We start from the raw sequence: 25,286 nt of genomic DNA on the forward strand, positions 1-25,286 counted from the left end.
GTCACAGAGCTGTGCTGGTTGCTTCAGGCAGCAGCCAGGCTGTGGAACACCTTGCAGGAAGGCTTAGCCCTGGCCTGCACATGCTTGCCCAAAACTTCTTTTGTTTGGCAATGAGCAGACACAGGTGTAGCTTCAGCTCTTCCAAGCCATTCAGCGCAGGCCCTGGGCTTGCAGCAAGCTGGGGAGCACGTGCACATTTCCTTCCTCCTGGGTCAGGAGAGGGTAGCTTTGGCTTGGGGCCTGCTGCTTCTCCAGTTCCAGGCCTCTTGGTGACAACCAGCACGGTGGTGTAAGACTGCAGCAGAGGAGCAGTAAGCTCAAAGCAAGGCCATCTGTGTCGGCACCCAAGGACTCTGCACCCCTCTTGGCACAGCAGGACATCCTTTGGGGATGACTTCATGAAGCTACAGGAACAACAACCTTCAGCTGTGATCCCAACACACAAGGTTTGAAAAAAGAAACACTGAAACACAAAGCTGCTGCCATTACTTCTAAAATGAAAGGTGTCAGCCCCTGCTGGTGCCAGGGCAAGGGGAGAATGCAGCCATTCAGAGCCTGAGGCATTGGCCCATACAGTTTCAGTGTCAGTTTAGTCCCTGGCTTTTCCCTCCTGCTGGGCAGGGAGAACAGCAGAAACGTGGTTGCTACAAGCTGCTAGCACGAGAGCTCCACCATCTTGTTTGTATTCTGACTCTTCTCCCTAAGCTGACTTCTCTGTGCACTGCCGAGACTTTCTTGCTTGGTTTCAGCCTTCCTTTGTTACTCTTTTATGCTACTTAAAAAGGCGACGGGATGAAGCTAGAACCAGATCCTGAATCACGGGCAGGATTCCCTTCTTTGTGAATCATTGGTTTCTGAGGCACTCTGCTGCCTTTCTGTTCCCAGGGAGAAAGAAGTGTTTGTCTCTTTCTACTGGAGCAGCTCAGAACAAGTAATGAAGGTTTCAAAGGGGGGGAGGGGGGGGAACGAAACACCACCACACTGCATCCAGTTCTGGGCTCCCCAGTTCAAGAAGGATGAGGAACTACTGGAGAGAGTCCTGAGGAGGTCTACACAGATGATGAGGGGACTGGAGCATCTCCCCTACAAGGAAAGGCTGAGGGAGCTGGGCTTGTTCAGCCTGAAGAAGAGAAGGATGAGACGGGCTCTCATCAAAAATATCTCAAGGGTGGATGTCACAAGGATGGAGCCAGACTCTTCTCAGTGGTGCCCAGCGCCTGGTCAAGGGGCAATGGGCACAAACTGAAGCAGAAGAGGTTCCAGTTGAACAGGAGGAAGAACTTGACTTGGAAGGTGACTGAGCCCTGGCACAGGCTTTCCAGGGGGGCCGTGGAGTCTCCTTCTCTGGAGATACTCAAAGCCCGCCTGGACAATGTCCTGTGCACCCTGCTCTGGGTGAGCCTGCTTGAGCAGGGGGGTTGGACTGGGTGATCTCCGGAGGGCCCTGCCAACCCCTGCCATGCTGGGATTCTGTGAATTGTTTGGAACAAAGGTGACAGATACCACAGCTATTCACAGCATAGCCAGGCAAAGGTCGGAATAAATTAATTAACAAAACGAAGTTACTTATTCTGCTGCATTGCCAACGTGAGAGCCTGCTTGGTAGATCTTGGAACAACCTCCCAGAAGGCTGGGAAGAAGCTGGGCTCTCTGAAGCTTCCTGCTTTTTCATAATAAATAACACACTAGAGGGCATACCAGCCTCTACTTGAGCCAGCCCATATCTATCTGCTCACACACGGAACCACCCTTCTGCCTGTGGTGACTGAGATGAAGTAATTTAAGAGGCCAGATTTGCAGTTAGCATTCAAAGATTTAAAAATCAACACATCTCTGCTCTGCTCTCCCACCCTTCCTGTTCGGTCCTGAAAGCCAATGGCAGCCCCCACACGCGGCAGGTACAAGGGAAAGACTCCGCTTGCCCAAATTCCAAGCGACGTGAGCGACTTGGGGAGAGGGGGCTTCATTTAGCCTGCACTGATAATGGACCCCTCTCCATACATGGTCCATCTACATTTTTATGGAGATACATACATATATATCCATTGCTGGGTATAAATCTGCATTTACAATTAGGTAAAGCCACTTGCAAAGTACTCTGATCTATGGAGAGGAGCATGAAATATGTATGTACCCATAAAACAAGTAAGCAGGACAATACAGAAAAATAGGCTCAAGAACAGTTAAGCGAACAGTTACGGAGCGTGAGCAGCAGTGAACAGAAACTTCACCCCTCGCACAGACGGGGACCAGGTAGGTGGTACCAGGATGTAGGTTTCCCACCAGCCAACTGCACCTCCCAAGCCTGGCACTCGGTGCTGGGTACCAGCAGCTTCCAGTTACTGAAGTGCCGAGTTACGCAAATGCTTCCCAACAAATTTTGGGGGATTTGGTGGTTATCGGTTTGCCAATTGGCTGAGAACAGGAACAATTCAATACGGAGCAGAGTAAAACAGTTTAGCTGTAGACCAGGCGGAAGGAACAGTTTCTGCATTCTTAAGCACGCAGTAAAGTTCTGACATCGGGCATTCAGTGAATTGGTATTAATTCGAGCAGCGATCCACAGGATGTGGAGAAACAGGGGCTAAAGGCAGATAAACCTGTTGTCAAGCGTCAGTTCCAATTGTTTGGGTTTGTGTAAACTCCAAACTGGCAGGACAGTGGCCTGGACCTGATCCCCAGCACGTGTACCAAGGCGTGGTGCCGTCCAAGCAGCCTTGCCCATGGATTTTTAGCGATGCACAGCTCTACTGGTGTGGTTTCAGAGGTTGTTCTGTACTTGACCAGCAGCTTCACCTGCTGCGACCAGTTCCCATGCCAGAGAGCGGGATTCACTAGGCATTAGTCCTGGGCTGGGGACCATTTGCCACTGATCTCTCGGTACAGGTTCAGCTCACGTCAGCTGGCTGCTGCACACCAGCCAAGGGCTGCTTCATTTCTACAGGCAACTGCAAATCTTGTATCGCTTCAGTTTACAGGACATGGGTTTTACATTTGGGCATAAGATAAGGTAAGATAAAAGTTGCTTTTAATGGGAAAATGAATGACAAATTGTTGTCAGAAACCTTAGCTAGGGGAAAACCAGCCTTATCAGAGGTCTGGACTGTGACCAAAGGACCAAGCTCACTGCCCAGAGCAAAACAGAGCTGGGGCTGGAAGTGCCTGGTGTGTGGGGCTGGAAAATCAGGCTGATGGGAAAGGTGCTTTCTGGTCAGAGCCACGCTCTTGTCATTGAACAGACTACACAGATATAAGCATTAGGATTCTAAACATAAAGAACAAGAGGTTGAAACAGTGGGAACAGGTATAGCAGGTGGCAGAAAGCCCAGAGCTTGTGCCAAGAGACTGTTCCATAATCAAGCCCTAAAGCTCGCTTGCTTAGAACAGCATGGGTGGCTCAGCAGCCTCTCACTAAGGAGTTGGATTTGACTAACAACCATGTTCTTCAAAGGATTCAAACGAGCTCCTGCTGCAGGTCTGAAGTGACAGAGATCTGTGCTTTTGGCAGCACAGTTCTCCGTATTGAAGGGGCCGAAGCAGTGGCTGTTTTGGGGATTAAAACACACCGCAAGAATTATGTTCCCTGTTCAACTGGCTGCATGCTGACCAGTCACTCTGTAGCAAATGGTGGGCCGCTGGCTTTAATTCCATAGTAGCAAGTAAGAGACAGACCCGTTGCAGGAGGTGAATACCCCCGACAGCCCCAAGAAGCTGCCCGAAAACTTTGCTTCATGGTGGCCGACTGCCTCCTGCCCGCCCACGCTGCAAACACCCACCCATGCAGCAGTAGCTGCACTGAACAGTGGCAGAAGCTGCGAGCACTGGGGCCCAACCTCCAGCCTGTGCAGGGTATTTTTAGCTTCTGGAAGAAATTTGCTTTGGCAAAGGTTCTAAAGTATTTGTAGATCTAAGATATGGCTTTGCCATGTTTTATATTTTATCCAATTCTAAGAGATCCCACAATTATTAAACAGGTTTGAGCAGGAGCCAAAGAGGTGTTTTCAATACCTTCTTTTGATCCCATTAAGTACTGCCAGCTCTTTGTAAGTATGCACCGGCTTGGGTGTAGTTTGGTTTTGTCATTGGCGAAATGCACCCCTGTCCACCTCAGTATCCACATTTTTTTCCAGCAGCAGCGCAGAACCAGTAGCTGGAAGCAAAACTTCCTGCAATCCAGGTGTGGGGAGAGCGTCAGGTATGGAACAGACCACTTCCTACCTGCGTAGATCGTGGAACTGGACGGCTTTCAAAGATCTTCTGGCTTTAAGAGCCAGCAGGGAGATGTTATCCCTTTGGTGCTTCTAAAAATGGCAGTTTACCTAGAAAGCAGCACATCCCCATCATGAAACCCGGGATTCTCTGACACAGAGAGCTGAAGTGTTTAGTGCACGCAGAGGTTACGCAGCAAAACCAGAGAAGCAGTTTGGTTTTTTCCCCCCCAAAAAACACACTTAGCCATACGCACCTCCCCAGCTAAATCAGAGCAAAAGCAGTCAAGCCAGTCTATATTTTAATGGAAAAGGCCAATGCCTTAACTACAAAATATATTAAAATACATAAATTAAGTTACCGTAAGAAAAATAACTGTTCTAGGGTCCCACCTCTGTCTTGCATAAATACCACATCTGCGCTTAAACTCGGATGCTTTCTTGACAAAGCTTTGGCCTCCATAACAACACTTCTTACCTGATGGCTTAACTAAAATGCTACCTTTGCAGTTACTTCACCCTACGGTGGAGCAGGGGACTGAATTAACCGTGGGTCATTACTGGTCTGTTATCTGCCAGCTGCACGGCAACGCTGCCTCCGTGCAACTGCTCCGCCTCCAGTCACTTCAAGAAGAGGCTGTTCCCACCCGCATTATCCTGAAGAGCATGCTGAAGTTGTTGCTTCTTATTGCATCCCGACAAGCACCGATCACTTGTGTTTTAGGTTTGCCGACTGTAAAGAGAAAAAAAAAAAATGTGGGGGAAGAGAAGAAAAACACAGTTCAGTTACTGAGTAAGAAACTGGTAAAAACATTTATTTGATTCAGTCTCAAAATTTAGGGGTTTCTTCCAAATATTTTTTTAAACTCACTGTGAAATGCCACCTTTCTTCTGATACGTAAATAAAATCCTTTCTTTAAAGAAGACTCATATGTAGCTCTACTATAGGAGAGCTTGAAGGACTTGGTGAAAGGGGAGCGCTATAAATCGACAAAAAACCCCAACTCCTTCCCCAAAGACTTACAGGACTAATAATATAGATGAACAGCCCTGCTTAAGTTGTTGGGTTGGTTTTTTTCACAGAATCACAGAATTGTAAGGGTTGGAAGGGACCTCAGGAGATCATCTAGTCCAACCCCCCTGCTAAAGCAGGCTCACCTAGAGCATGCTACACAGGACTTCATCCAGGCGGGCTTTGAATATCTCCAGAGAAGGAGACTCCACAACCTCCCTGGGCAGCCTGTTCCAGTGCTCTGCCACCCTCAGAGTGAAGAAGTTCTTCCTCATATTCAACTGAAACCTCTTATGTTTCAGTTTGCATCCATTGCCCCTAAAAGCTGAATAATAAATTAAGAACTGAAACACTACTGTAAAAATGATTTTTCAATTGTGTTCAACAAACCCAGCAACTCCTGTACCACCCAGAAAGCTGGAAACGGCTTTGAGCTGTTCTTTCTAACCTTGTGATCCCAGATTTATACTGGACACTCACAGCTGACCATCACAGGCACTTGGCTATGACTGAAAAATAAGAAATTACTTCTGCTAGCTTAGTTTCAGGCCAGAAAGTCACTTAACTAACCCAGGTGGCCTCCGAGACGCATCTTCTCTGCCTCACTGGGGTACTAGACTCCCCGTTCCCTCCAAACACAGGTACTCACCACGTAACCGCCCAGCTCTTTGGATTGCCTGATTCACAGCTTTCAGATTATTCAACAGCTCCGTGTGATTGTTGCAACGGATTTTGTATTGATTTATTAAATCTCTGTTAAGATCATACAGCTCGATGTACCGTGTCTTCATGTTTTTCCTGAGGGAACAAGCAGTCCGATTATTTGCTTGCATCTCTGTGGACAAGAAAGTAATTTCTGGTTTGTCAGTATGACAGTGTAGTGATACATGGTTGTGACGGCTACCATGGCTACCCACGTCTCTGCCAGCTACAAGACAACAGACTTGGCTAGACGTGTTGGTTATCCTCATTATTTTACTAAAGATTCTGTGATTCCCTTAATGCACCTTTTCTAATGTATCTCACCATCTCAACACTGATTCACCCCACTGGCTCTATACTAAGCCCCTACCCTTGCTCTTTTGCCTTCCAAAACTGGTTTTCCACCTAAAGAACACAACAAAGCTCAGGAAGAGCTCATGGTGGGACCAGCAAAGGTATCAATTCTACATCAAGAGTTGTAACTATGCAATCCCTAGATCACACAAATGGTTTTTTTGTGCTTTTTTTCTGCCTGAAAAGCAAAGACTGGCCGGTCTAAACCCAAACTACGCAAGTTAAGCAGCAATTGCTCACATGTCTCCCAGGAGTCGTGCGTCTTCCGCCTGAACTAGCATGCTGCGGATGAGGTTGGAGCGTTCGGCCATGTCAGCAGTGAGCCTCTGATTCACTGAGTGGTGCTCATCCACCTGGCCGAGGCAAACAGCCATGAGAAAGGGCCCCCACACTCTGGGCATACAGGTAATTTTTGAAATTAATCCTCAGCCTAGCGTAATAGGCAATAACATCCCAACTTAACCCACCAGCACCCCTGGGACCACTTTCCTTCCCCTCAAACCCTGGCTGCCAGGGTGGTACCCTGTGATCAGGCTGAGACACAGACCTTAACTCCCTGACCCAAATCCACAGCTCAATCTCCCAGGCAACATATTTACATTATCCCGAACAATCAACTGCTGGGGACCAAGTGCCTGTTCCACAGAACAAAGAATAAACCAAAAGTGGTGGGTGGCCCATTGTCTTTGCACAGAATATATAGCAAGCTGTCGCTGGGTGATTTCCACAAGGAAGGTCAAGCAGTTTAGCAATCCCGTCATACAAATGCCCCCCAGTGACTGCTTAGCTGACAGTTCAGAAATGCCCAATGCCTCCCCACCTTGACCAACACTTTCCGCAGCTCCTCAAAGTAGGCAGGGAAATCTGCTTCCACTTGCAAATCTTCAATGGCCAGAAAGGAGGCCATGGACTGGATAATGTCACCAGCCAGATCAATATCATCTGTGTTGATGGAAATCTGTCAAGAAAGGAAGGAAAGCACTTCAGCGCTCTTCTGTGCCAAAACACCTCCCAGAACTGCCCAGCAGGACTGCCTCTCCAGGCTCAAAGCAGTTCATTCGGTCACGAGGCAAAAATTGTTGCATGAGCAAGCTCTACGGCTTTAAGTAGATAAGGAGAGGCCAATTTTAAAGGGGCTTTTATTCAGGCCTGGGTCAAAGAGGCATTTGTGCATACAGGACCGGTGCAAAAGTTACAGGCAGCCTTTGTGCCTCAAATTATGGCTCCCTGAAACCACTCTGTGTGGGAACAAATACCTTCCTACAGATCTGTAGGCTAAGCAGTTTTCTTCATTAACTGGCCCTGGAATTTTACCCACTAAGAGTACACAGACCCAAAAGTTTCCAAAAACGTCCCTCAATGTGTACTTCCGCTGCCTGTTCACTTCTTCATTTTTACTTCCTCACGTTGGCACCACTCCTAAGTTTCACTGGAGTATAATTAAATGGGTGTTCCCCTTGTCCACGAAGGTACTCACCTCTCCGCCAGGTTTGATTTTGAGGCAGAGCTGTCCTGCATTACGAAGGGAAGTGAAGCAAACCTGAAAGGGAGCGCTCTGAAACTCTGCATCCTCTGGTAGCAAGAAGCTCTGATTCAGCCACATAACAACCTTGCAGAAACAAAATTAAGAGCATCAGCCATCACCCGTGTGGAAAGCCTGGAGAACCAGGCGATGTCCCTGCATGTGGTGTGCACCAAGGCACTCTGTTCAGGGTACCTCAAAATTTCCTTTACTCCAATTTGCTCCCCTAAACCCACATCATGAACTTGTTGGAATGGGAGCAGTTGATTCCCTGCTCCAAAGATGAGTATTTGTAAGGAAGTCAAATCCAACAACCAGAGACCACAGCCCAGGTTCAAAACGAAAACCCAGGCCTGGAGACCAGAGAAAGCTGGAAGCAAGGCCTGGTTCTACAGCAAGAACTTAAAGGAAAGTTTAATTTCATCTTGGTTTTTGCCTTTGCTATTTAATGCAGTCAAAGTCATGTAACTACAGCAGAGCCCTATGGTTATGAGGGGAACAGCCAGCTCTAATTACTACCACCCCACAATTCAGGTGTTTTAGAGCCAAAGCTACAGCGCTGCTGCTCATCTGTTGTGAAACCGAGCCATTATCCGGGCGCTGTACAGCCTTCTTCCTGTTCTCAGGTCACTGCGTAATTTTTCCTTTGCTCTCAGAAATCTCAAGCCAATTGCAGTCCTTCCACCTGCAGTATCTGCACACAGGACCAGGAAAATAGGAAGCAGAGCAGAAACTCACCCTTTGCGGCCTCTCATTCGTTGTACAGTTGACAAAGCTCAGCGGCTCCGTGGCCGAGTCCGAGCTGCTCAGGGCGTACATGGAAAAGCGGGGAAGCTGTCTTGTCAACTCAAATACATGGAACTGTGTGCTGGAAGCAACCCAAAGGAGAAATGGAGACAGTTACTAACATACCAGGGATTCACCTATTGCAACGGTTCCTGGTCCTTTTTTAGCTGGCTACTGACATCAGCAGCTTCCCACTGCAGAATCAGCTGCTTACCATTTCCCAGAAAAAACACTGGAACTTGGAAATTCCAGGCTTAACCCATTATGAGATTGAATGATTCCACCCTACTGCATATATTTTCCATAATCCTTCCCATGAAATATATTCTCTACGCTAAGACATTTACATCTTACTATGTGATTGAATATTTTCTTGACAGGTTCAGTGAAGTCTTATTAAAAGCAATAATAAAGACAAACAGAGAAAACAAAAAGGGAATTCAGTCCCATACGTGATTTCTGCAGTGGTTGGCTAGCTCACAAAATACGCCTCCCGATTCAGGGAAAGGAGGCTGCTTCCTGAGGCACCGCCAGTTCTGGCAGACACAGGCAGGGAGAAAGCTGGTGTCAAGTGTATAGGAAGAGACGTGTTATTTTTACAGGAAACCGGAAAAGCATTGCCTTGAAATCAGGCATATGCTACTTTCTACTTGCCCTGAAGACAAATGGGTTCAGGGTTATTTCATCGCTTGAAAGACACCACTGTGCCTCCAGGCCTGCTCAAGTACTTTGCCCAGAGCAGCCACCACTTGGGCCCAGAGAGGCAGCCACATTGAGCAGGCAGCCGGGGTACAGCCGCCACCTCTCCCAGCTCCCTCTGGAGACCCTTGATCAGGTATCTCCTGGACAAGAAATGCTCACTGTTCCCCTAAAGGCAGGGCTGGAGCACAGCAGGTCCCAGCAACTCTGGAGCATGTAGACTTTGTCTGGAGAAGAGCTCAGCATCACGGGTGCAAGTGTTTTTAAGAAAGCATTCCAGCTCTTCTTTCAGTAACAGAAAGAAGTGGGGCACCAGGGAATTAACGGTGCACTTCTCAAGGGACAAGCGTGAAGCCACATCATTGCTGCTCTCTGGTCATGCAGTTGGCTATGGAGACCAGGACAGACCAGGACACAGAACTCACCTGTTCCTGTAACCCACAAAGGCTTTGATGTGCAAATCCACAGGGACATCTTTGGGTGGAGTAAGGGGAACACGAACACAACCGGAGAGGTTCTGGAGACTGGGGTGTACCACATGGCTCTCTCCTTCAAATATGCCTTCAGCAAAGATCAGCACAGCACGGATGATTGTGTCTTAGCAACAAGAAGAAAAAGCAGTTTCTAGATTAACAGCTGGCCTCTGGCAACAAACTACCACTCTTTGCAGAATTAAGCACAGTCAACTCTTTACACTCCCTCCTCTGAATTGTTAAAATACCCCAGATGACAGGCAGTACCACATCTGGACCTGCCTGCAACCTCAGCACGCCTGGTGCTAGGTGCATTTGCTATCTTGGGGTAGTTCCAGTTTTGCATATAAGGCCAGCTGAGGTCCAGCTGCACTCATGCACCACCCTCACTAACACGGCTGTAGGTTAATGTTTAGAGTCAACACAGGGAGTGTTGCAGGGAGCACCGAGACTTGTTTCATCCACGTTAAATGTTAATTGCCTTGGAAAATAATACATAACAAGAAACAAATTCCATCAAACTCCTCTCCCCTGAGATCCACCAAAGGAACACAGCTTGATTTAAAACTCTGTGAAAGGAAAGCAACCACAAAGGGGAAATTACAGACAATAAAGGGGAGACAGGCAAATCCTCAGCTAAATATAACTAAATGGTCGCATGAATTTACATGAAATGAATATCAATGGTTGCAGGTTACCACTCACCATTTGTGGTGGAAATACACAGCTCCACGTGGGCAGACTGGCTGTCAGAGCCCAGATTAACCGAGAGGGCTGTCTGGAGTTGGGTATTCGCTGGAATCACACCTCTCTGCCCATCCGCTTCCTTCAAGTGAGCGTTCAGTTCAGCCTGTTGCAAAACACATACCCTTCAGATTCAGAATGTCAAGATTTTCATTCAAGTGACCTGGAGAACATACGCACAAGTCAGTTCTTTTTTCTTGCAGGAGAAGGTTGTGTTAGACCAATTCCCAGACCCCTTCACATCACTACGAATAGCAGCTGGATTAGGCATGGAGCTGTGGAAACCTGTGGTACAATTTGTTCAAGTGCTTTATTGTCGACGGATCTCAGCTCTGTACCCAAACCTTTATTCAGAAAAGCACTTAACATATATTCAATTTTAGGCACAAGCTTATGTAATTCCACGCTTTTGCTATGGTGGTCATTTACTGTTCTTTCCTCTGACTATTTTTCAAAGCTCTTTATTTCTGCGCCTTCACCATCAAGCCACAAGCGCGCTTCCTATACCCTGGCAGGGCTCCCACTCACCTGATCCTCTCAAACAATCCTCTATGACCCCTGAGTTGGTTCACGCATTGAAATTTACAGTTTGCAGTCATAAGCCAAAGCACAGGCTGAATAGAATCCAGCTCCAAACCCAAATGCTCCGGCAAGATGAAGGAGCAAGGAAAATGTTACTGATTAAAATGCAAAAAGCAAGTTCCAAACTTGCACGAGGAGCAAGCCAGATGCAGCAGCAGAAATCCCCAGCAGACGATTTCACTGCATCCTAACAGGTTACAGCTCTGACTTGCCTGGACTGCCCCACGACTGCTTCCCAGATTCCTCCAGGTTTATAGCAATAGAAAGGTGTGTTTCAGCCCTGCACATTGTTTAAGTAGTACCTTTGCATTTTCCTCATAATTTCTTAATTCCAGCAGCAGATTTTGTTTCTTTTGACTAAGTTCTCGGATCAGATCCTGCTCAGCGCTTGTATCCATTAGGTTTCCTTTCATCTCCTCCCCTCCTGGCAGATAGCCTCGGACTGCACAGAAACAAAACACAGCCAATTTCAGCAAAGCCCTGCAGCCTCCCCAAAACTTTTGCTTCCGTAACAAGACCCCCTTGTACCACCTCAGCAGCAGACACTGATTCTGGTCTTCAGCTGGTACCATTCAGCTGAAAACTTGAGCACCAATTTACACCCGCAGAGCTTCTGACTTCCTTGGTGATCAGGACAAGAGAACCACACATTTAAAAACAGAAAAAAGGTGAATTTCCAACCTGTCTTTAAGCTATCTTCACCTGTGAAGACAAGTGCAGCGTCCAGTCCTTTTGCAAGAGGATTCCCACTGCAATCACTCTTGCAGGTGCTTAGGCAAGTTTGCAATTATGCAAAATTAACAAAGCGTGTACCTGGATTTCTAGAGCTGGTCAGAGGAGTTGTTACTGTCTGGAGGTGACTGTAAGTCACTGTTAATCAGCCAGTAAACAAGATTTACCCACATTAGTTTTTCACCAAATCAAGGGATACTTCACTTCAAGGGGTAAGACCTGTTTCCCAGTAGCCCAGTGGAGCAGGGTTATGGTAAGTGTCTCCAACCGCCCATGGAGACAGAAGAGCTGAACAGATGATGAGACAAAGACACTTGCTATAAAATTCCATTTTGCTCTAGGGCTGCGTGCTCAGGTTGCAGCTGACAGTGAAAGATGGGGACAAAAAACTGATACCTGCACAGAATATGCTGCCTGACTATGGAACCCCAGTAAAAAGTTGCAGGGAACTTGAAAAGCATTTAGCATGCATGCTGTCCTCCACTGAACAGACCCACTTCATTATTTCGGAAAGAATCACTCATTTAAAATGAGAGCAAGACAGAAAAATACACTGAAATGCAGAAGAACACCTCATGTGAAATGATGCTGACCTCATGTGAAACGATCCTGGCCCTGAACAGAACTCTGATGACAAGGACTATGAGAATGCATTGTCCATGTAACCCCAAGAACAGGGCTATTACTATCTAATAATGCCTAAAGGCTCCAGCCTAAGGGGATCCCCATTGTGCCAAGGTTTGGTACCCACCAGAAGAGCACAATCATGTTGAGTGACATTAACCTACACAGCTCTGCTACAACAAGGTATCTTCAGAACTGTGTACAACATTCCCACATTCCCCTCTGTAAGCTTGGGAAAAAGGTTTATATGCTGAAGCCCAAGCACAGCACATCCCCACAGCCTGTGATTAAGACAGACAGCAAAACACTCTGCTATTTAACAAGGACAGGCTTTTGTTCCAAAAGGGTTGTGCCAGACCTGCTTGTCTCAGGCCACTGACGCCAAGCAGGCGGATAATCGCACCAGTGTCTCTCCTGGAGCCATCCCTGTAAATTCATGCTGAGCTTATTTAAATAATCTGCAATCGTATTTGTTTCCACTCACAGTAACCAGGTCTGACTTCTTGAATGCACGGTGGGATAAATCCACCAGTTCTCCAGTCTCAGGATAGCATTTTCCAGGAAACAAAGGGCTGTTAACATCTAAAATTTTTAATATAAAAACTATTCTACTTTAGAAGAAAACCAAAACACACCCTTAGCCTTCTAAACCACTTTACACACTGTAAAGTGACCAAAGAATTATCACATATAGGAAAAAAGATTTCCTATACATTCATCCATAATAACGTTGCCTGAAGAACCATGGTCCATACTGACTACAGTTACCTTTGTGTTACTAGGATGGGACTTCTTCCACTAAGCAAATTAATTCTGATGGCTTCTTGGATCACAATGAAACACGCCGATTATCACGGAGATGGCAATATTCAAAATTCTGTTTGCAGATAGCGCAACTCAAAATTCCCTTAACTTCGCATAAAGCGAAGGGGATTTGGCACACAAAAATGCCTACGGAACTGAAAGAACATTTAGCTAATCTGAGTTGATGTGACGTGCCTGATATTATTGTGTGTTAAATTAATATCCTGAACAATGCTCTTACCTTCGCCATCAACTGAACAGCAGATTAACTGGGTGCTCCCATCCATTCTGTAATCCCCCTCCACCACTCCTGCAATTGAGGAAGCAAAGTTGTCCTTAAAGATGACCTCCCCAGTTCGGTCACTGCGTGCATCAACCTGGAACAACAAAGAGTTCCAAGGCACAGCATGAACAGAAAAAGCTAACTCCAAAACATACATCAGGCCGTACTCCGAGCTGTTAACCAAAAGCCAGTTCCACTCACAGAACTGCAAGTGAACTTGCAGCTCTTGCTGACCAGAACACCGCATGTGAAAAAAAAGTATCAAGAAATGATTCTGCTGGAAGGAACTGCTCTTCAGAGATGCCTTCCTAAGTTACAAACAAGAGGAAGGAAAGAAGGGGACTGCAAGTCTGCACTGGGAAGGTTATGTGCACATCAACGTGGCCACGATGGGACTAAACCAGAAATAACCCTAATGCAGTGTTTACAATCTCTCCTCTTAGCTGCAGCCGTTGCACAGTGAATATTTTTTTTTTTTTTTTAAACACACAAATACCACCACCTTAGTTATCTTTCATGGGAGAAGAAGGGTGAGGGAGGCTCAGTTCCATGCAGCGTGTCTTTTCCAAAGCACAGGAGTCAGCATTACTCTTTCTAGGAGCTAGGGACTGCTTCAGACCAAAAGCAGGGCAGAGACCACCAGTGAAAAAGAACAGAAAAAGGAGTGAAGCAAGGAGAGGTTCTCTCTTTAACGATGTTATACACCTAATCCAACATAAGTTACAACATATCTGGGCTCTAGACTGCCAGCTTGATATGAAGTTAATTAAATTCCCCCAGGCTAATGAGAGTAATGAGAGGTGTGAAGAAAAAAAGCATAGCTTTACAAAAAAAAAAACCTGGCAAGCTGCGTCCAGAGGAGATTTGGAAGCTAGAACAGTCATTTCTGGCAAAGGGGAATACCAAGCAACAGGCTTAAGAGACTACTAATGAGCTGTATAGAATGCCTTTACATAAAATTAAATAACGCTTCATTAATCCTGCCATAGCCGAGACTGACGCTGCTCTCCTGTTACATAACCGCTCTGTCTGGCCCATAGTCTGAGAACATTCAGGAAGCATAGCAGGGGATTATTAGCATGTGCTCAAGACACAGCTGAAAAGAGACACGCACGAGCTCTAGGATGTGGCATATGATCTCTGCTACCATGGAAACAACGTACCACCCCTTCGCAATTGAGCCCGAGCTAATCAGAGGAAGCAGCTTTTCTCTGATCTTGCACTTGGCACAGGATTCACCAGCCAAACTAGGTTTACTGCAATAGTTCTTCAGCACTCAGTTTTTCAACAGTCTTTTTAATTTCTTGGCTGTTCTCCTTCAGATGATTTAACAGCCTTGTTCAAACACAGCTTCCAGATTTACAGCTACTCATTCCCCCCTGTATAAACTCACCTTTCCATTGGACCAGCCAGTGATCAACTCACAGACACCATCAGAGTTCAGGTCAAATGCATGTATGCTCATTGCATGGTTCTTAGACTGAGGACAGGAAACAAAGAACAAATTAAGCTTGGGTGTATTTCAAAATCGAACACGCTTGACACATGTAAGACACTGGAGTATGAGTCTGCAGAGATTACAGAAAGAAATACAAAAATGTCAAACAGGAAGTTTGAGCATCACTATCTGTAAGGTCACACACATCTCTGAAATCTTAGCCCTTGCATTACAAATCTAGTCCACTGCTCTCAGAGGACCTGATCCTTCCTTTAAATAGATTTTCATCCAAGCAGATGGATTAGAACTCACGGAAACAAAATGCAAAAAGCCAAATTCTCTAGGAAAAAAAAATTTAAAAATCAGGGCTTCAATGCTGTCACAAAATGAGAACACTGAGGAAAGCCATTGGCCTCTTCCTGCCGCCTCCCAAGGAATCCCTTCACTTATTACTATTACACAGACTGCTCCAATCCGTGTTATGTTAAGAATATTGAAAAGAGCACGAGGAAAGGATCTTGCCAATATGACTTGTTGCAGCAGCAAATTGCTCTTCATGTGAAAAATTAACTTTGAACATGGATAATGTGAGATTAATTCAGTCTCTGAAGAACAGTGTACTGATTCAGCAATACAGCCAGAGGCCTTTTCTAACGGTGAACTCAAGTTTCTCTGTTGCTTAAGCAACAAGGCGAAGCCAAAGCATCCCTAGTGGTACTGTTATATCAGTGTTGTTTAAGCCATAACCAACAGTCCCAAAAAGCACTGAAAGTACTGATATGGTATTCATTTTGCATGTATCTATAAGAATAGGTAGATTTTGTACAAAAAAAAATTACACCAAGTGGTACACTCTGCAGAAAATGTCAAATTAATCTAAGGAGTTGGCATAACATCAGAATGACCTGAGATTAGGTACCGGATCTCCTAGCAGCCTTCAAATTTTCAGTGATGACTGAAAATTCTAACACTGGACTAACCTTAATCCTCCAGTAGCGGGCTGTCTTGTCATAAACTCCAACCGTCCCATTAGAGAGAGCATAGCCAAACCGACTGCCATACATGGGGCTAAGCGCAGTAATCGTCTTGTGGGGAGAAAGGAGGGAGAGAGAGGATACAGGAATGAAAACTTCCGCATCTTCAGGTAACAGAGAAAAGACTCTACAATCTCTCTACCATATGAGCTGTACACTATTTAAATGGTAAATAAGTCTATTGTAAGAAGCATTAAATACCTATTAAAAATCAGTTGGAAATCACCAAAGGCCTCGTAGGATTTCCTCACACAAGCTGCACTGCCAGCGCTGAGATACACTTCAGCAAAGATTGCAGAATTGCCCTCAAACTGTGAGCTTTGACCAAGTATTTCCTACCACAAGCAGCAACACAACTGCTCATAGGATTCCTGTGGTGATCAGTGCTAACACATTATCGTTGAAAACCTACTCCAAACACCCAACATTCCTTCAAGCTTCAGGAGCTGAGGATGCTAAGGAATTCCACATTACATAGGTTGGGAAAGCCCTAGAGATATTTTGGGTAGAAAACCTTTGCCCAAGATTAGCGAGATAAAAATTAACAGCTTCCACAGCTGGACTTTTTCTGGAACACAGTTAGAACACCTGAGTAAGTAACAGCTCCAGGGAAAGACCCAAGAGTCACAACTCTGCCCGATTCTCACTCCTTTTATGACCCATTACCTCACAATTCTCCACTGAGCTCTCAGTGCTTGGAAATGCAGGTTTTTCCACGCAGTAAGACTAGAGATTTTAATGTCAGGATGATTGCAATCATCTGCCTGGCCTTCTGTGCAACGTAGCACAGGAGACTATTAAACTCTGCTGACTGCTCCCTGATTTTTTTTTTTTTTTTACCATAAAGCATGGTTTCCAAATCCTTTACCCTTCCATCTAATGGATCTTCTCCAAAGCCTTTCACAAGTAACAATACCCTCTGAATCACGAGCACCCAGTAAGGACAGACAGAAGACCCAGCAACAGTCAAACTCAAAGACAGCAATACTCCCTTTAATAACAGATTGTCCATTTATAAAGCCAAGAATCACAACAGTCGACAGTTTCAGTTTCACCAGAGTGAGCGACTAAACATGGAAAATGCAAACTATTCAAGTCTTCCAAACCAAGCATAATGTACAAAGCCCTTGCTCCCTCAATTTACCTTCCTAAACAGCAAGGTTTAGGTGCAGCTGTGCCCTTTTGAATTAGAGCAGTAGGACTGTATCAGGCCTCTAAAAACTCTGCAGGTATGAATTTAAAACAATTCCACTGTGGATCTGGAGGTAAATCATATGAGTGTGATGGACCTTCAGCCTCCCTTTAACTAGAAATCACAACATGACTCTAGACTGGCTACTGTACAGACAGCAGAACAAAGTATAGGCCCAGTTCTAATTCCAGCGATAGCAACAGCGTCCTTTCTAGAACACTGCCCAGATTTACCTTTTACAGCTCTTCATAAGTGGTTTAATAGCTAACTAAGCCTTTTATTCCTAACTCAGGCAGCAGCAGACCTCAGACCTTCAAGGACTAAGGTCTGCAGTGTGTCCTTACTCTACCCTGGGCCCAGAAGGGTCATGAGAAGGCTAAGAAAACCCCTAAATGCAACAATAAGGGTATCTTTCTCCCTTCCAATCAACCAAAAATTAACTGTGGGGATATCTTGGTTCTTAAGCTGAACAGCAACCCCCACACCTTTTGGTTACCACTCTGAAAACCCATCTGCCCTGTATTTTACTTTAGGCACTGTGAAGGTGCAGCTCTGTTTATAATGCCAGCGTTTAACTCCCAACTGCAATACAAACCTCCTGTTTCACCTGGGCTGCCCCCTTCTACCCTGCCATGCACTGCCTGGATACACACAGGGGCAAGTTACTTCATCAGGATTGTGTCAACGCATTTGAGGAAAACTACAGAAGACATTCTTTAGCTCAGAAGGCACCAAGAGCTTCAACCGCAATCCAGTAACTTTAAATCGCCTTTGGACAGGGCCTGGCCTTTCAGTCAAGAGATAGTTACTTTTCTCAACCTGGTAAAAGGTTTGTAAATAAACAAAGCATAATGAAAGACATTATTAAACACTAACTTTTGCAGTTCTAGCAGAATAGATACCATGCCAAATAGTTAAGTAAATACTTAACTATGCAATAAATCTAAACCAAAGTAACCAGAGAAGCTTTACAGTACACAACGTTTTCAGCTCCATCAGCAATTATAATAAACATTAGCTAGAAGTAATTTACCTCTGTCTCTGACATCTCTGCCACGATCTCATCTTCTTTAAACACCCGGATGTCAAAATCTTCAGAGCCAACAAGAAGCTAGGAAAAAAAAAAGTTTACCTTAAAAATACTTATTCAAGCTAAGGAAATAAAAAGGACATACTCCAGGACCAAAAGGGCACATAAATATTCCAAGTCCAACAATGAAGAGGTTTTAACAGCTGTATGAAAAGTGAAACAAAAGATATCTTCTGTCAAGACAAGATTTCAAAAGCCTCCCATCGATCAAGTATTAGTTATACCTCTTTTTGTCAATGAGACTCTACAAAAGCATAGTGAAATATCTGGGGTAGGAATGAGAAAAGAGACTTTGGAACATCAGGGCTATGCTGTTAAAGGTTCAGCATTGTAATTCGTAACTGCAACTATACACATCAAAAATACTACATTGCCTGTGCTGGAGCAGGAGACCTGCAGCTCAGTTCTGACTTGTACTACATGGGTTCAGAGAAACAGCAATTCCCAGTTACTAGCCTCGGAGCAAACAGCCAGAAAAAAAAAAAAAATCATTGCTTAGCACTGAACACCTCTCTTTTAAAACAAAACAAAAAAACCCCTCAAACCCAATGAACCCAAGTATCAAACCACCACTGCTCCTCCAGCCTAAATCGTGGCTGCCACTGTTGCAAAGCATAGGTACAGTGGGCTTTAACTTGATGTAAAAGGTTATACAAACAGGACATCAGCACTGAATTGGGTCTTCTGCATTCTCATTCTTTATCCTTTCTTGCATCTTAGTTCTTTTCCCGTTTCCTAGTTGAGCAGATAGAAGGTACTAACTGAAAAGAAGATCCGTGGAAAAGCACCTTCTAAAGACGGTGACAAGTCATGGCTTCTATTTTGCAAATCGAGAAACCAAGGAACAGATCTGCTTAGTGCCTTGCCCATAAAGTCACCCATCAAATCAATGGCAGAATTATAAATGAAAGTTTAAAACCTGGCACTACCTTTCCCCACTGGAACTGGTGAGTCTTCCATCTTTACTTGGCAGAATAGACACAAATCCATATGGAATTTAGGTTTTTAAAAAGATTAAAGGCTTTTTTTCTTCCAAAGATGCTTCAAATGATGACAAACTAAATTGCACCAAGCTAAACTTACTGTAGCTACTGAAATAATTTACAACAAACAACATATGTAAGAGGTACAGATTTCTTGACAAGTTGTAACTACCAGCAAAAAGTGACCAGCTAAAAGCACAGAACCCTGCAAAAATTACTGGTGAAGTTGCATTTCCCAGAGGTGCCTAGATGATGTGTTTTTCATTTAGTTTCATTCAATTCATCCACCTCAGTGACCTTCATTCCACTGGAATTTGAAAAAGCAACAAGAAAGTTTTCCCCCCCAAGTCTTTGGTGAGATGGGAGGAAGTAACCTGTATCAACCTAAAATCCTGAGGAAGACAGTGACTACAACAAATTAGTTTTGTTAGCTGCTAAACAACAGAAGTATATTCATGCAATTTTAAAATCAGTCCATTTTAAATGTAGACGTGTTTTTACCGGGGCGGGAAGAACGGAAATGAAGCTAGCACATCCATTTATCAGATAAGACACAAAGTGATAAACAACAATTTAAACCAACAATTTTAAAAGAGGTTTCTGTGCATTTTCTCAGAACTTCATTTTTAAACCAGAGGCAGTTTCACAAAAGCCACAACTAAGAAGAAAAAAAAACAAGACCTAGATAATTAAAAAGACCTTTACAAAAAAAAAAAATCTCAGCAAATGCATGCTGGGCTAACTGGCAGGGTAAGTTAGTTGGATAACGCATCCAACACTGCTTTGCTCCAAGCAGCATCAGATTACACCAACCGCTGAGAAGGAACCTTTCTCAAGCAGAAAAAAACCCAGCAAAACAACAACAAAACCAACCACACCTGGAAGCACAAGTGCAAAATATTTACAATTAGTGTCATAGATCAGTTTCCTGGTTTCTGAATCTTTATATGCCATCTCCACTTTCTATAACCACCCCTCAGCACATTAAAAAAATACACCCCAAGAGAAGCTGCACAGCAATTGATTGGAAAACATGAATTTTTTTCACTTCCTGAAGATCCCAATCAAGCGAAGGGTCTGCATCGGTTCAGTATTTATAAAAAACACATAAAAAGTGTAGAGGCCCTTTACACATCACTGTAAACATTACATCATCCAAGTAAACATTCCAAGCAAGGGTTTTTGGAGAACTAAATAGAAAACCTTAGAGAATTATGATTAAAACTGAAAGACAGATGACAAAAGTAAGAACTTTTAGCATGGTGATTTAACATGGTATTTACTTGCATCTAACATATACTACAAAGACACTACTTTTCTTAAGGAGGGTGTAGCCAGGTGGGGGTCAGTCTCTTCTCCCAAGTAACAAGGAACAGGACGAGAGGAAATGGCCTCAAGTTGTGTGAGGGGAGGTTTGGATTGGATATGAGGAAAAATTTCTTCACTGAAAGAGCGGTCGAGCATTGGAACACGCTGCCCAGAGAGGTGGTGGAGTCACCATCCCTGGAGGTGTTAAAAAAAACCAAATATGTAGATGTGGCACTTGGGGACATGGTTTAGTAGCCACGGTGGTGTTGGGTTAATGGTTGGACCTGATCTTAGAGGTCTTTTCCAACCTTAATGATTCTATGATTAAAGGTTCATATTTCTAAGCACGATCCTCCAATTCACTCGGGATGGAAGAACATTTACAACAGAGAACATCATACGAATCCACGACTTCATCCATCCCTTGCAGCCTGCACGATCAGAGCGGCAGCTGTTTCCTATTGGTCATCCCTCATTTTATTAACAAGATGCTTGTTACAAGTTATCTTCATTTTAAATCAGAAAAGCAAAGAATATTTCATTTCCCCACATCACTGTGCAGAAACAGGAGGACTGGATGTGAAGAAAGATTTTATCATTTTGCCAATGGTAAGCGAAGCTCTTCACAGCAAAGCATTTTAAGAGCTCGCTTTTACATTTAAGATGCTTGCAGGTTGTTTCTCTGAAATGTAAAATGTAACCACATTCAAGAAATGCCACTGAAATAGTGCAACTGATAATCACAGGCGTTTCTTTGTACTTCTCCTGCTGTAGTTAAAAAAAAAAAAAACCCCGAGAGGTTTTCCACTGAAGCTGGCAACTGATTCACCAAAGCAAGACAGTAATGATGCAGAGAACCCAGATACACCCAGATTTACACGCTCCCACTAGGGCCAGAGACCAGCACTGCTCCCTGTACATGGACCAAGCAATTGCACATGTCTTTGCCGGACGAGAGCCCAAAAAAGGCACAACTTCCACGCAGAGATGACTCTAGCTGGTAATACAAGTCAGTCATATTTGATAACGCATGCATTTTTATTATCGTTTCACTACAAGACCATGAGAAGAGCTGAATTCACATGTAAGTGGTTACAAACCTCAGTTTTGCCATCACCATCAAAGTCACACAGTGCTAAGGAGCGAACGTTGTCTCCGGTAACCTAGAACGAGACAGACAGTCCTCAATACGGATGATAGCTGGCAGAAGCTAAACTATTTTTATGATCTCAACTGCAACAGAACAATTGATGTAGTTGACATTCACGCAACACCCAGGTGCAATGAATACATGAGCAAAATACAGCTTAAGGTCCAAGATAAATTAAGAAAGATCAACAACCAAATTAATATTTATTGGATTAAAAAAAAAAATCAAGAGGAATTAGTGCCATTGAAAGAATCTTGTCATAACATCGAAAGCATTATGCATAGCCTTACTGTCCAAAAAAGGTCGTTTCCTTCATAATCGAAGCCCTGCAGGGCACAGTTTCCACCAATAATAGCAAGTGGCGATGAAATATCTCCCAGCTTTCCAAGAACTATGGCATTGGCTCCATCTGAAACCTACAGAGAAACATTAAAGGAAAAAGAAACAGCAGACAGTGAGCCATTGGAGTACGCAAATCAAAGAGAGAGCTTCCAACATTATCACTCGCAGTTTAGCTGAGCTCTGAATGCTGATTAATATTCTAATTTTGTCTCGCTAAGAGCTGTGTGACACATTACGAAAATTTGCTCTCGCACGTGCGTACACCACACTCACATTTTTCTTTCGAAATATTCCAGATATTTTGAAGGCGAAATGCTCTGAATACAGTAATATAACGAATGCAAAGAACAGAAGTGGACACAGTAACATAAAAACCATCATCTTCAGAATGGAAAGAAAAAGAGAACAATGAAGATACTAAAAAAAAAAAAAGCAGACAGGTTAACTTGCCTCTCTGTAAAACAAATCTGAGTTGTTGTATACATCGTAAGCCAATAAATTAGTTTGTGTTCCCACCAGCAGACAATCGTAACCAAGCTGAGGGTTCAGCACTCCCGAAGTTAGACAAGTGATCCCTTGATTAATGTTGAGAAGAGAAATGTCCGAATCTTGGTTACTTTGCACCATTCGGCTTGTGCTTGTTCTCTGCCCTCGGGCGTGAGGGCTGTGAATAAAAACCTGTAGAAACAAAGATAGAAGTCTTATCACAAAGCAGGCATCTGTTTGTATACAAACATTAAAGACTACTGTTTGGATAATAACTTCGATGGGGAGGAAGGGCACTCACTCAACCCAAAGTGAGAACAAAAGACCTGGGGGTTTTGCTTGCAATATGGCTTCTGATGGTTCTTATTTAAACTACTCCAAGAGAGGGAAATGGCAGGAAACCCCAGCCAGCAGAGCTGTGCCACCACTGGTTTGTGTGTTTCCAAAAACAGCAACTGACATCTTCAGAGTCAGGTGAAAAAAACAAACCAAAGGGAGCAACAATAAACTGGTGAGATCCAGCTGGTAACAGTGCTACCAAAAAACCCCCAAATACTCAGGACAATTTGCCTGGTAACCTCTGTAACCTCCATCTGTAGTTGAATGTGGCTAATTTAAAAAGGGGCCCATGTGATAAATAAGTTTTTATTCTCACTGACCAATATTTGGTCACCATGACTGTCTGGAGGAGAGCCAGGGGATCAAGGGGATATCACGGCTGAACAGCCTCCGCTTCACAGCTGCACAGTCTGCCTCCCTGACAAGTCCTGGTTCTGTGGTGTTCCTAAAGGCTCCAGAATAAACTGAATGATAATGCAGGGAAACGTCACAGATGAACCACGTTGATGTTCACAGCAACCTCCATGAGTTTAGGTTTCGACTCACGTGTTGTTTGTCAGCTGGGTTGTATTTCAGAATCCTAGAATCCCAGGTTGGAATGGACTTCAAGGATCATCTGTCCAACCTTTCTGGGCAAGAGCACAGTCTAGACAAGATGGCCCAGCACCCTGTCCAGCTGAGCCTTAGAAGTGTCCAATGTGGCATAGTCAACCCCTCCCCTGGGGAGATTATTCCAGTGGGTGACTGAACTCACTGTGAAAAATTTCCCTCTTGTGTTCAGTCAGAATCTTCCCAGGATTAACTAACTTTTCCCCATTACCCCTCATCTTTTCCATGTGACTCCTTGTAAAAAGGGAGTCTCCATCTTGTTTGTAGCCACCCTTTAAATACTGGATGACAGTGATGAGATCCCCTCCGAGCCTCCTTTTCTCAAGGCTGAACAGACTCAGCTCTCTCAGCCCTTCCTCACATGGCCAAGAGAGGCTTCCCAGCCCTTGGATCACCTTGGCGGCCCTGCTCTGGACCCCCTCCAGCCTGTCCACATCTTTTTTGTACAGCAGGGACCAGAACTGTATACAGTATTCCAGGTAGGGCCTGACAAGCACTGAGTTGAGTGGGATGATGACTTCTTTTATCTCTGCTGGTGATGCCCTTGTTGATGCAACCCAGCATCCTGTTGGCCTCCTTGGCCGCAGCAGTGCACTGTTTGCTCATATTGAGCTTGTTGTCCACCAGGGCCCCCAGGTCCCTTTCCACAGAGCTGCTCTCCAGCCAGGTGGATCACAAGTTGTGCTGCACTCCTGGATTGTGTTTTCCTAGGTGCAAGACCTTACACTTGTCCATGTTGAACTTCATAAGGTTCTTGTTAGCCCATTCTTCCAGATTATCCAGATCTTCCTGCAGGGTGGCTCTCCTTTCTGGAATGTCTACTTCCCCACTCAATTTGGTATCATCTACAAACTTCTTCAGGCTACACTTGAGCCCATCATCCAGATCACTTATGAAGATATTGAATAGTATTGGGCCCAATATCGAACCCTGTGAGACCCCGCTTGTGACATGTTGCCAGTTAGTAAAAGAGCTATTCCCTCTGGGTGCAGCCGGCCAGCCCATTCCCCACCCACCCCACAGACCACTCGTCCAGGCCATAACACATGAATTTCTCCAGGAGGAGGCCATCAGGAAGCATATCAAAAGCCTTGGAGAAGTCCAGGTAGACAAAACCCACTGCTCACCCCAGGTCAACCTTTTATCAACCTATTTTGTCAACCTGTTTCATAGAATCATAGAATGTTTTGGGTTGGGTCATCCACATCGCTTATGAAGGCATTGAATAACATTGGGCCCAATAACGATCCCTGGGGGACCCCGCTGGTGACGGGTTGCCAGTCAGACAAAGAGCTGTTTACCACCACCCTCTGGGTGCAGCCGGCCAGCCCATTCCCCACCCACCCCACAGACCACTCGTCCAGGCCATAACACATGAATTTCTCCAGGAGGAGGCCATCAGGAAGCATATCAAAAGCCTTGGAGAAGTCCAGGTAGACAAAACCCACTGCTCACCCCAGGTCAACCTTTTATCAACCTATTTTGTCAACCTGTTTCATAGAATCATAGAATGTTTTGGGTTGGAAGGGACCTTCAGAGGCCATCCAGCCCAACCCCCGCACCATGGGCTGGGACATCTTCAACCAGATCAAGTTGCTCAGAGACCCATCCAACCTGGTCTTGAACGTTCCCAGGCACGGAGCCTTCACTGCCTCCCTGGGCAACCTGTGCCAGTGTTTCACCACCATCATTATAAAGAATTTCTTCCTTATATCCAGTCTAAATTTAATCCTCTCTTGCTTGTATCTCAAAACTCAAACAGGCCGCACACAACGCTTCCCGTTCCCGCC

General features: G+C 44.8%; 1 protein-coding gene across 5 annotated transcripts in view; it reads right to left on the bottom strand.

The window, feature by feature from the left end:
* Positions 1 to 375: 375 nt before the first annotated feature.
* The window catches only part of BBS2 (Bardet-Biedl syndrome 2), a 25,893-nt gene continuing 982 nt past the window's right edge, over positions 376 to 25,286 (bottom strand). The window contains exons 2-18 of one of the 5 annotated variants that reach the window (XM_035898724.1): positions 22,513 to 22,740; positions 22,011 to 22,136; positions 21,671 to 21,733; positions 18,223 to 18,300; positions 15,944 to 16,048; positions 14,919 to 15,005; positions 13,484 to 13,619; positions 11,385 to 11,524; positions 10,462 to 10,606; positions 9,709 to 9,880; positions 8,537 to 8,666; positions 7,754 to 7,885; positions 7,097 to 7,234; positions 6,517 to 6,629; positions 5,870 to 6,018; positions 4,009 to 4,941; positions 376 to 404 (exon numbers count right to left, since the gene is read on the bottom strand). In XM_035898724.1, the coding sequence (XP_035754617.1) occupies positions 4,835 to 4,941; positions 5,870 to 6,018; positions 6,517 to 6,629; positions 7,097 to 7,234; positions 7,754 to 7,885; positions 8,537 to 8,666; positions 9,709 to 9,880; positions 10,462 to 10,606; positions 11,385 to 11,524; positions 13,484 to 13,619; positions 14,919 to 15,005; positions 15,944 to 16,048; positions 18,223 to 18,300; positions 21,671 to 21,733; positions 22,011 to 22,136; positions 22,513 to 22,689 (1,998 nt within the window). In that variant the 5' untranslated portion in view covers positions 22,690 to 22,740 and the 3' untranslated portion in view covers positions 376 to 404; positions 4,009 to 4,834. Of the gene's footprint in view, positions 405 to 1,405; positions 4,942 to 5,619; positions 5,730 to 5,869; positions 6,019 to 6,516; positions 6,630 to 7,096; positions 7,235 to 7,753; positions 7,886 to 8,536; positions 8,667 to 9,708; positions 9,881 to 10,461; positions 10,607 to 11,384; positions 11,525 to 13,483; positions 13,620 to 14,918; positions 15,006 to 15,943; positions 16,049 to 18,222; positions 18,301 to 21,670; positions 21,734 to 22,010; positions 22,137 to 22,512; positions 22,844 to 23,207; positions 23,574 to 25,286 lie in introns of those variants that run through there. The other 4 variants (XM_035898729.1, XM_035898725.1, XM_035898727.1 and 1 more) reach the window with 4 other exon arrangements.

The sequence above is a fragment of the Egretta garzetta genome, unplaced genomic scaffold, assembly GCF_000687185.1.
Source record: "Egretta garzetta isolate BGI_Z169 unplaced genomic scaffold, ASM68718v1 scaffold27, whole genome shotgun sequence".
NCBI classification, from domain to species: domain Eukaryota; kingdom Metazoa; phylum Chordata; class Aves; order Pelecaniformes; family Ardeidae; genus Egretta; species Egretta garzetta.